Source organism: Tiliqua scincoides, chromosome 1 (assembly GCF_035046505.1).
Source record: "Tiliqua scincoides isolate rTilSci1 chromosome 1, rTilSci1.hap2, whole genome shotgun sequence".
In the NCBI taxonomy this organism is placed as follows: domain Eukaryota; kingdom Metazoa; phylum Chordata; class Lepidosauria; order Squamata; family Scincidae; genus Tiliqua; species Tiliqua scincoides.
The window spans coordinates 80205034-80217473 of record NC_089821.1 but is presented as its reverse complement, the minus strand read 5'-3'; the positions used below and the strand labels follow the sequence as shown (position 1 = coordinate 80217473).

Below are 12440 nucleotides of genomic sequence, written 5' to 3'. Positions count from 1 at the left end.
AGTGGAACAGGGAACCTCAGAATGCCTCCCTCTTAAATGGCCTGTATTTTTAAAAGAAGTAACTTGTATTCTTCATGCAAGTGAATGCACTAATTATACTTAAGAATCTGTAGCTACTTTGCTGTGAATGTATTCTGTTTATGTTTTGTTTTAAAATGAAACCCGCAGTAAGTCTTTGCGGGGGCGGCAGCAGGAGCAGGGGAAAGGCAGCGACACCATCCCCAGGATCGCATCGCTCAGGGGGCTGCAGGGACTGGGATACACTCACCAGTCCCTGCAGCAGCCGTTCTGTGTGCGGGGAGCCCTACGCGAGCGCCTGCAGGGCGCCCCAGGTCAGGGAAAGGGAGAGTGGAGCGATCTGCTCTGCCTCTGCAAAAGCAGAAGCGAAGCACGATCACCCCACTCTCCCTTTCCCTGACCTGGGAAGCCCTGCAAGCACTCGCGCAGGGCTCCCCGCACACAGGGATGGCTGCTGCACTAACTGGAGGGTGCACCCCAGTCCCTGCAGCCCCGTCAGAAGGGAAAGCGGAGCGATCGTGCTCTGCTTCCGGTTTTGCGGAGTGGGGCGCGATGGCTTCACTTTCATTTTTCCTGACCTGGGGAGCCCTGCCGAAGGTTGCGCAGGGCTCTCTGCACCCCCGAGAGGCTGCAGGAGGCTTGGCCAAGTGCACCCAAACCCCTGCAGCCCTGCCTTCCCCGTCTCCTGGCTGCCCCCGTCCCTTAAGGGGGCAGAGGCCAGGACCCACAGGCTGGGGCGTCGTGACACCCCAGTTTGAATACCACTGGTCTACACTGATTGGGAGAGGCTATCCAAGATTTCATATAATGGATCTTTCCCAGCCCTACCTGGAGATGCCAGGGGCTGAACGGGGAACCTTCTGCATTTCCCTTGCAGAGTATTAACATTAACAGTATTTATATACCGTTTTTCAACTAAAAGTTCACAAAGCGGTTTACAGAGAAAAATCAAATAACTAAATGGCTCCCTGTCCCAAAAGGGCTCACAATCTAAAAAGATGCAAATGAATACCAGCAGACAGCCACTAGAACAGACACTGCTGGGGTGAGGTGGGCCAAGTCAATAATCTTTCCTGACATTGAAGCACTCTGGTTTGACAGTTTATTTTAACTCTCAGGGTCAGTGGACTTTCCCCTTTCATGGGTGACAATGACAATGAAACTTTAGCCAACGTTACCTCAGCCACCTGGGATTTTGATGATGAAGCTTTTGATGAGATCTCGGATGATGCCAAAGACTTTATCAGCAACCTTCTAAAGAAAGACATGAAGTAAGAATGCCTTGCTTTTTTACCACTGACAGAAATGTGTGCAAGTGCTCAGCAAGAATGTCCCCTGGCACATAACTACTTCTGAGTATCAGAATATTATGACAGTTCTGTATCTGTGTGATGCTCGTGGTAATGTCAAGCGCGTAATCTGTTCGCACAAACGTGATGGAATAGTTATGCGTCTGCACCTACCTTTTCTCTTTGTCTCCTCTTGAGTTTATCTTCAAATAATTCAAGAGACAAAATTGTCTTATGCATAGTTTTGGATGCCATTCACATAACTAATAAGAATATTTATACACCGCTTTTCAACAAAACAGTTCACAAAGCAGTTTACAGAAAAAATCAAAGAACTTAATGGTTCCCTGTCCCAAAAGGGATCACAGTATAAAAAGATGCAGAAGAAACTCCAGCAAGCAGCCACTAGAAAATATACTGCTCAAGCCCTCTGTCATGCAGGAATTATAGATGAAGATGGTTCCTGACATATATGAAAAGCTACTGTAAAACCATATTTTAAAATAAAACTATAGTGACTTTACATTATTACTGTGAGTACTAATAATGCTGTCAGTTCACCACTACATCAAATTTATAAGGTTTGCCTCTGAAGTAATATGCTATGTGCAATTTAAAAAGTATGGCTGCCGCATCAATGGAAAAAAAGAACAAGCAGATGCTTGTAATTCAGGCAGTTTGTTTATGCTAATTTTTAAGCAGTTTGGATTCCAGCATTTTAGAACAAACTAGTTGTGCAAATAACAGGCGAATGGACTTCATCTCATTGCATCTTCATGAGGGGTAGAGTGTTGTGATTCATAGGGTAGCGATAGCTTAACTGTAACTTTTCCTTTGGATTGGCAGTTCTTGACTGGAGTAATGTCAGCCTCCAAGCAGTAGGAGTCAACATGTTCAATTAAATAATAATCTTCAAAGGCTGGTAGTATGCAATGCCCTTTATTACCAAATGCCTATCAAAGAACACACTGATGTGGCAGGAGAGAAGATTAAACTAGAGTCATCAATTCATACTGGGATGTGGGGTTTATTTGGTGTCTCTGAGTCAAGAACTAATAGGCTCTGGAATTCTGGAAACAGGGATATGAAATCTGGTTGGTTTCAGGATATGATCTTAAGACCTGTTTTTCACAACACTGATCTCCCCAGTATTACAACAGCATATAGGACATAGTCAAATTCTTCACACAGTACCATTAGGGACATGTATAAAATTCAATACAGTAAAATAAATTATTGCTTTGTAAGTGTGACTTTGTTTTCTGTAAACTCACAGAGACCGTTTGGATTGTACCCAGTGCCTTCAACATCCTTGGCTGCAAAAAGACACAAAACACATGGAAGCCAAAAAACTATCTAAAGATAGAATGAAAAAGTACATGGCTAGAAGAAAATGGCAGGTAATTCAGTGCACAGGAACATGTGCTGCAAAACGCTTGTGTCTTTTATTCCTGAAATTCATGGTTTTGAACTGTGTATGGCAGTGTTTTTCAAACTGTGGGTTGAGACCCACTAGGTGGGTCGTGAGGCAATTTCAGGTGGGTCCCCATTCATTTCAATATTTTATTTTTAATAGACTTGATGCTTACTATGATATGTGACTGCATTTGGGTAAATGTTACATATCTGTACTTTGAACAGGTTACTAAGTATATGCTGTTAACAATGATAGTAGATGGAACTTATTCTTGGGTAAGTGTGGGTAGGATAGCAGCCTAGGATTGTTAAAAAAAAATTTCCTGCTTGATGATGTCACTTCTGGTCATGCCATAGCTTCCAGTGGGTCCTGACAGATCCTAATTCTAAAAAGTGGATCCCATTGCTAAAAGTTTGAGAACCACTAAAGGAAATGGAAGGCCTTTTGCTCGCACAAACTCAAAGTACATCTTTAGCAGGAACTTTATTTCTCCCTTATTACAGGATGGGAGAGAAAGAGATTCTTAGTTGCCTTGCTTCCAGGTATCTTCTGTACCTGCCTTTATGGCACCAACAGATGTGGCAATGAACAGGAAAAATTGTGTATGTTCCCAGTTAGTTGGCTCTTGGCTTACAGACATTTCAGGAATAAGGAATTATAAGATAGAACTCACTGAGTACTTCTGTGTTGTGTTCCAGAAAACTGGGAATGCTGTTCGTGCTATAGGGAGATTATCCTCTATGGCAATGATTTCGGGCCTCAGTGGGAGGAAGTCATCTTCCAGCTCACCAACCAGTCCTGTTAATGCAGAAAAAACAGAAGTTGAAGGTATGGGAATTTTGATATACTCTGGAAACACAATAGTGTACATGTTGTATCTACACAGTTGGTTTAAGTCTACAGTGTGATATGTGTATAGTATGTGGGTTGTATGTAGCCTATAGTGTCCTTGTTATTTATCCTCACCAATTTTTGTAATCTGGCCTCATCATGGTCAATATATCAGCAAATATTTCTGCCATCTCTATGAGCAATCCAACATAATCCAAGTATAGCAGTTCTCAACAACTGACTGTTCTGCACAGCTTGTCATGTCAGTCCTCTGAGTGCATAGAGATTTTCCGCTATGTTCCATTACTGGCAAGCATATAAATTGTCCCTGCAACTGCAAAGACCCAAGATCCTTGGGGATATGGAACTCAATCTCAGAACAATTTACAAAAAAAAAAAGAAAAAAAGAGATTAGATTATTAACACCATTATCAATGCGGACTGAAACATTCTATTCCTAGCAAAACCATGCTATTGACATCATACTGGATTCATATGGGTACCTAATAGAACTGGTGATTATGATGATTTCAGCAGTCTGGTGAAGGGGATATGGGGACATACTGGCCAATCCATTGAAGGTCTGTAATTGTAAAAAAATGTTAAGAGCTTCTGCCTTAAGAGTTTCAGCACTTGGAATGTATGATGAAATGTGAAACCAGACATTTTGTGATAGGAAAGTCCATCAGTAAAAATTTATCTAGAGCAGGGCTCTCCAAACTACAGCCCAGGGGCCACATCTGGCCCTCCACACAATTTTATCCAGCCTGCAGCAACTTTTTTTTTGGTCTTTTTGAGCAGCAATTTTCTGCAGCAACTTTCTGAGCATTTACTAACATTTGACATTTTAGTCATTCTATAATCATTTATCAGTTTAAGCATGGTCCTTGTTTTTTTGTAATTGTCACATTCCTCTTTTATTCTGAATGATATCATGCTGATTACAAAAAAGATCCAAGTAAAACTTATTCATTCATTTAAATTTCATTCATTCTTTTATGAAACTGATTTTTATGATGTAGCCCTCGTACTGAAAAGTGTAGAGTCCCTTGATGTAGAGCCTTTCAAGATGCTCCTTCCCTGCTGTTTGCCATGGTATCAATATGGTGTTGACATACAATAATGGTAGTCATTCTTTAGAAGGCACCCTGACCTGAAGTGAAGCAAGTTTATGCTATACCAACTGCACTGTATCAGAATAAATGAATAAGAACATTACTTAAACCCAACTAAATTGTTTTGAAACTTCTGCATGCTGTTGCCTGTTCCTCCTGGCTGACATAGCTAGGGAGGAACACATGTAGGGCAAATGTACTGGCTCATTGTTCACTTCAGGTTCAACTTCAAGGTGCCAGTATTTTATCTGTTTTACCTTTCATAAGCTAGACTATGCATGCCTCAGAGACTACATTCTTAGCCAGTTTCCTGAATGAAATGAGACAGAGGAGTTGCAGAGCAAACCAATTCCTTAAACACAAGACCATGCTGATGATATGGAACTTGCTACCATATTGGGCCCAGAAGTGTCCTTTCCTGATAACTTTTAGAATGAAATGTAAAGCTTTTTTATTTGAACAAGTAATTCAGAGAAAAGGAGCCACCAAAATGAATTGGGAAGGGTTGGAGCAGGGTGAAAGTGAATGTGGAAAAGTACCACTAGGGGAGAAGCTCTCCTTGCCAGGAACTTTAGCCAAATAAAATATTTGGCAAAACACTGTTCTGTATGTGCATTTAAGACTGAAAGCCTGAGTCATATTTACTAGTGTCCTGGGGCTGTGTGTCACCTGGTACGGGGCCTACCTGCAGGAGCTTGGCATTCTAGAAGTTCACGAGTGATGTAATGATGTAATCACGTCTCTTCCAACCTTCTGGTTATCGCATTCCTTTTAATGCAAAAAGCCCACCTCCAGACCGCCTCCATTTAGTGATCTTTGGCTTGGTCCAGGCCCAGTCGCTTCATGTTCTCACCGGCAAGCAGCAGAAAAACAATCATCGGCCAGAGTGTGAGGCAGCTGGGCCCAGAGCAGATGGAAGATAACTGAATAGAAGCTAGGGCAGTATGGTGTGACCCCTCCTGAGGGTGACATTTGGCTTCACCAGCCACACACCTGTTATGGCACCACTGCTTATTAGGAAGATAAGCCATACTAAAATTAGGCTTGCTTCTAAGTAAACAAAGTAAGGAGAAAGTGCTAAGAACACAAATAAAATTATGTTCTGTGGTGCTATAAAATATTACTGTGAAATACTACCATGAAAAGGAGCTGAAGTAGACTTCTATGGCCTTTCACAGTGTTACTGGGTATATAGCTGTGATGGGTAAACCCAAGCGGGGCTTGACTCGAGTTCAGTCGTTGAGTCACCACCCCCTACAGCTCATAACGGGTACTTTCCGAGTCTCCAAGTCACCCTTTGGTGACGCTAATGGACTCAAGTTGAATCCTCCCCCCTTTAAAAAACGCACCATGGAAAAAATGGGGCTGCTGCCGGACTCTTTGTTTGTGTTGGAGCTCTCTTTTAACACTTCCCTGCTGCCCCCTTCCATCTGTAAACAGCTTGGGAGGGGGTGGGAGGGACTGCTTGAGAGCTGGGACAGAAGTGGCAAAAAGGAGGAGGAGGATCACGAGCAGCAGCTGTGAGGCTTACCAGGACAACCTGATCCTTTGCAGCCCTACTCAGAAGTAGTCCCACTGCAGCCAGTCATTCAATGAGCCTGCTGGAGGCATGACATGAATTTCTCTGGAATGGCTAGGAACTACCCGCTGTCTCCCCTCATTCATTCAGAGGAAAAACCTCCCTCCACCTCCCTGGGTTTCTGCAGCCAACTGTAAGGCAAGAACACCCTTGTCTCAAACTCCTGCCCTCCCTCAGCCAAAGACAATATGAGAATACCCCCTTCCTCTAATGAACGTTGCTTCTTTCACAGATGGGCAAAGCAGTCTGGTTGCATCTCCCTGGGCTTCTGCAGCCAATTGTAAGGCAAGAAACCCCTTGGGCTCCTTTTCTCCCTCAGCCAATAAAAATATCCGAATGACCGTAGTTTGTCCAATGATTGTTGGTTCCTTCCTATCAGAGATGGGGAGAAAGAACTCACACCTGCCTCCCCCCTCCCACACAATTCATTAACCCTTTCCTGACACCCAGCTGGAATTCCCTGCTGCTTGTCATTGGAATGCTGGCCCCACAAGGTTTTCCACATGGTGAAAACAGGAAGCAAGCACCCCCAGACACTGGCAGACTGGAGTTGGCACGTGTGGGAATGAGTCCTGAGTCAGGAGGGCCCTGACTCAAGTCTTTTTCAGTCTTCCATGCACGATTCATGAGTTGCTGAATTTCTGGAAAATGCACATTTTTGCGACTCAAGTCCAAGTCACTGACTCGAGTTCCCAACACTGTTATATAGCAGGGGTGCTCAAACTTTCAACTTTAGGGATGCCGGACCTTTAACAAGTGTATGAAGAGAGAACTGCAGCAGGTGCAACTTGTCATCCCACAGATGACAAGCTGCACCTGCTGAAATTCTCTCTTCTATACACTTGTTAAAGGTCCAGCATCCCTAAAGTTGAAAGTTTGAGCACCCCTGCTATATAGCAAGATTCTGGTCATTAGCTGAAGATCATTCAGCTAATAAAACAAGCAAAGAAGCTCTGCTAGGGCAAGTCCCTCATAAGATTGACAGATCTTTTGTTGATTTCCTATAGATGAAGCTGCCAGCACTCTCCTGGAATCAGTTGATGAAGAAAGGTCTCATGTGAAGCCATACTTCACTAAAACAATTCAAGATATAGAAGTTGTGGAAGGTAGCGCTGCCAGATTTGACTGCAAAATTGAAGGTAATGTTTCAGAAACTTGGGTGGCTTCATTTTTTAGCTATCTGCATACCATCTTATTTCTGGGTTATTCATGTGTTCCCACCCCACCCTTTAGTGACTTTTTATCTTGCTTACCCACTTGTTTTATTGCAATCTTCAAGGAACATGTTGCAACAAACAGGTCTTATTGAATCTCTTCTAAGAGATATTCAAGATGGATGGTGCCATAAAAAAAGAAGGCATGCTGTATCTAGCCACAATCCAGCAAGTGCTGGGGATGAGCAAGAGTTATAGACCCTTAAGAGTTATTGGTACTAAATGTACTGAATAAGCATAACTGGGCCTCAGAGAGAGATACACATTTTAAGGTCATGCACACATTTTGCAATCTAGAATTCTATCAATGAAATTATCTATTATAGTTATATTATTTATTAAAGATAATAATAATAATAACAACAACTTTATTTTTACTCCGCCTTTCTCCCCGAAGGGACTCAAGGCGGCTTACAACAAATTAAAAACAGATTAACAACATAATTTAAAAACAGATAATAGCATATTAACACATATCATAAAAACAGTAGTCAGATAACAAGTAGTAAAAAGGTAAAAAGAGCATAGAGCAGCAAGTCATAAAAGAATCAGGCCTGTAAAAAATTAAAAGATGTTGAAAAGATGTTAAAAAGGCAGAGAACTCAGAAGGCTTGTTTAAACAGAAGGGTCTTCAGGCCTCGCCGAAAATTCTCAAGAGGGAGCCATTCTTAAGTCAAGGGGAATTCCATAGCATTGGTGCCACTACTGAGAAGGCCCTATTTCTAGCTGCCGCCCCACGTACCTCCCTAGGTGGTGGCACTTGTAAAAAGGCCTTCTCTGATGATCTAAGAGGACGAGCAGGATTGTACGGAAGTAGGCTATCTCTAAGATACCCAGACCTAAGGTTCTAAGATAGAACAGTGTTATCCCCACTGTTTTCTCACTGAAATTTAGGTAAAGTAAAAATGCTTATTTGTGAAGAGTTCATTAAAATAATTGAACATTTTGAATGTCTGAATCCATAGATTTAAAGAGCTAAGTACAAAAGCATATGAGTATCCGCAGGCTGCCCATGACTGTTAATTTGAGTTCACCTAAAGTTCAGTGGTTCTCAAATTTTTTAGCACTGGGACCCACTGTTTAGGATGACACTCTGTCTGGGACCTGCCGGAAATGACATCATCAAGCAAATTAAAATAATTACATTAAAGTAAAACAAATAATTAAAGAAGGGAAGATGAAATGGGGAAGCCAGCCCTGTTTCACCAAGTGAATTCTCTCTGCAGTCTGCCTGTAATAACTGCAAATACTCCCCCCTCCCCCAAAAAGAAATAAATAAGATTTTCAGCCCTACCCAGTGCTCAGCTCAATTTAGGTTCTTATATTTAAACCATTTCATTGTAATCTGGGATGAAATCAGTTTTAAATCCAGTATGTTTTTTTATTTGGGCCAGACTGAAATTCAAAGTTTCCGTTCAAACAGCATTAAAACCCTAGAGTGATGAGGAGAGAAAATTAGGCTCCATGAGAACAAGAATAGGAGTCTGGAAAAGACAACAATGCTTTCCAATAAAACAATTGTTCCCAAACCTATTAGCACCAAAACCCACTGTTTACAATGACGCACTATCAGGACCCGCCTAGCTTTACAAGTCTTTACAAAAAGGGGGCTGCATTAATCAGATCTTGACCATTCTGGTGTCATTAGATTCCTCTCAGCCTGCCCTTTGTAATGGACTAAGGCAGCAGTTCTCAAACTCTCAGGGAGGGTTTGAGTACTGTGGGGGGGGGGGAGGCAGTGATGAGATCCCTTCTCTGAGGGCACTGTTTCTTGTTGTGTTAATTTTTTTCTCTCTGTAAGCTACTCTGCAAGCCACTTGGGGGCTGAAGAGAAGGATATTGCATATTCGAAATAAATAATTGAAATGATTTTAGCAGCTTTACTTATGACACATGCTTTCCTTCCCCTTTGTCTCAGGCTATCCAGACCCAGAGGTGATTTGGTACAAAGATGACCAATCTATAAAAGAGTCCAGGCACTTCCAGATAGACTATGATGAAGATGGAAACTGTTCTTTGACTATTTCTGAAGTTTGTGGGGACGATGATGCCAAATATACCTGCAAGGCAGTGAACAGCCTTGGAGAAGCAACTTGCACCGCTGAACTCATTGTGGAAACAATGGGGAAAGAAGGGGAAGAGGAGGAGGAAGAAGAGGAAGAAGAGGAATAAAATAAAACTGAACAGGATAAATATTTGCAAAACCACCCAGTTAAAGACTAAGGCTCACACAGTGCAACATTAGGTCATGGGTTTTATCAGCACAATTGTCTGATACTTTGTCTGTGCTATTTATGGGCATTAACTTGAATTAGCAAGCACTTTAGGTGGCTGTTGTGCTTGGATTTAGTTTAAGTTAAAGCATCAGTTGCAGAGCCCAAACTCAGAAAGTGAAGATACCATACAAAAAATAAAATTCAAAGAGTCAAAAATTTCTTTGTTAAACTTACTAATTGAGGGAGGAGGGGCTGGAGAACTGCACTAATTTTTTCATTCATCAATATGGAGACAGTGGGGAACTTTAATAGCAAGGATTCAGTCCTCCTAAAATCTTGAATTTTGTGTAAGTCTTGATGATTTATGAAATCAAATACCAGTATGCCTGCAGAAATGCCAGCATGCACTGAGAACATGGACTGCAGTCCAGCAGAAAGTTCTTTTGCAAAGAGCCTGCTGAAAGAATGGGAGTTGCACAAGAGCAATGGCAGGGTTTGCACAAAAGAACTTCCTGGTGGGCTATATCCTTGGACTCTCACTGATGTCTCTTGTCAAGCATATACACAACACATGGTTTGCTATTAACCCAAAGCATATTTGCAACATATATTTATAAGTGAACCATCCCTCCTCCACCTGCTACATAACTATTTTTATAATAAAAGCCTTTTGTAGGTCTATTAATCTTCTTGAATATTTTGCAAATTTAAGTCAAAATACCTAAAGACAATATGATTATTGGTTTAAGTCTAAGCATTTCAACTTGATTATTTCATAGATAACACCCTAAATGTAGTTACCCTGTTCTGAATTTTAAAGACGTGTTCTTGTTGTAGTTCCTCAGTGCATTTTCCTTTCCCAGTTTAATCAATTGAGCCTAATTTTTCTGTTTATAAGGGCCTATTCCTATGCCCATTTTAGCAACAGCAGGAAAAAACCAGCTTCTGCTAATCTTTAACCAAGTCAACTAGCACACTTGGGATTTGGTACACTGCTGCTAAGTATCCAAAATCTGTGTTAGCACCAGTGTTAAAGCTAAATCCCACATGTGTTTCCTCCCAATTGCTTTGCCATGGGCTAAAATGGTATAGGCTGGTTTTTTTCTCACAGAAAGAAATGTTTATGAAAATGGGTCCTAAGTCTTTCTCACCTGGCTACAGATTCTTCTTCCTGCCTGGGAAATGAACAAAGCAGTATGTGGAAAGTGAACTTTGATACCATGCTTATCAGAATAAAAGGTGATAGTTTGGAAACATGCAGTGTTGCAAAGCAGTATGTCATGTAATGTTGGTGATTGCGTGCTTGTGTATTGCAACTCGGGTTTAAATCTATTCATAATTTTATTTGGCTATTTATAAAAATTTATTTCCGCCAATGACTAGCTGGAAACTGGAATAGCCAAGTAATGGGAATCTACTTAACAATGTTCTCTACAATCCCAAAGAACCACAGATTAGCTCTGTATTTGTGAGGCTAATGCCTTAAAATAAGAAAGCACAATCATCAACAAAAGGTAATCTCTTCCTGAAATTAATTAACACATTCAGATTTATCAGCTTTGCTTTTCTGTCACAACTAGAAGCAGTTTAGAGGCCATGAAATGTTACACATAATCAAATGAAAGTACATGTCCACTATCTGTGCATCATTCCAGTTGTGTGACTTTTTCCACATTGAGTGTAAGGTACAAATTTTTAAAAATTTAATAGTTAACTTTAAAGAATTCACACAAAGCAAAGCTTATTTTAGCTCCCCAAGGCAGGGGAGAAAATTAAGTGTACTTTAATACAGATATATACATTATCTTTAGATTGTTTGATATTACCTAGTCTTATGTGTTCTATATTTGCTCATCTGCCTGTTTTGAATGCAACAATTCAAAATTCCATGTATGAAGCTCACTCACAATTGCTGTGGGTTTTTGTAACTACTTTTGCTGTTTCTTGCTAGGTTGAGGTTACCAGCATGTGTTCTCCTTTTTTAAAATTGGTAAAGATGTTTGTTATAGTAAAACACAGTAACTGTCCATTTGCCACAGATTCTTATATGGAAAGGTTTTTAGTATGATTTAATGCATACAGAGCATTTTCTCACACATTTTAAATCTGTTAAGAAAACAATGGGGTGTATTTTTTTGTATACCTTAATTAAAAATATGCTGATGTTTTCCTGATTTCTTAAATCCTAAGAGCTACAGCATATGAGAACCCTACAGTTGTAGTTACTCACAGTTTCTCAATAAACAAGTACCACAAAGCATGTTGGCACAAACTCCAATTTGTTCACTCCTGTCTAGCAGGTCAGCCATTCTGAAGCACTCTGCTTTTCTAGATTACACTAGTATAATGCATATTAACTCCAGGAAGCTGTGTATGGATGACATGGAACATCTGTCCACATGCTTCTCTTCTGTCCCAACGTGCCTCCTGCCCCAGTAGAGAAGATAGTTTATATGAGCAACATAAAATGCACTTGAAAGATCTTTTTATGCCGGAAGAAAATTTCTGTTGCTTTTCTGGGCATTTGCTTTTTCCTTCCTTTTTCACAGTTGCCTATCCAACTAGCATCCTTCTAACATGTACAGTAGTGACAGTATACTGCACCTCATTTGACCCCAGCATGAGGCTGGATTTGCCGTAACAAATCAGTTACCAAGCATTTAACTGGTCTCTGCTTCTGCATCACTGTACAATAGGCTGATAAAATGCAAACCAAATGTATGAAGATATTGTATTTGATAACCTATCACATTTTACATTT

At 40.9% G+C, this 12440-nt stretch overlaps 1 protein-coding gene across 1 annotated transcript in view; it reads left to right on the top strand.

Annotated features, from left to right (window-relative positions):
- MYLK (myosin light chain kinase) overlaps window positions 1-11918 on the top strand; it is a 246000-nt gene extending 234082 nt beyond the window's left edge. Inside the window, exons 30-34 of the mRNA XM_066621393.1 lie at window positions 1137-1289; window positions 2584-2707; window positions 3423-3552; window positions 7257-7388; window positions 9382-11918. Coding sequence (XP_066477490.1) covers window positions 1137-1289; window positions 2584-2707; window positions 3423-3552; window positions 7257-7388; window positions 9382-9635 — 793 coding nt within the window. The 3' untranslated portion in view covers window positions 9636-11918. The remainder of the gene's footprint in view (window positions 1-1136; window positions 1290-2583; window positions 2708-3422; window positions 3553-7256; window positions 7389-9381) is intronic.
- The last annotated feature ends 522 nt before the right edge of the window (window positions 11919-12440 follow it).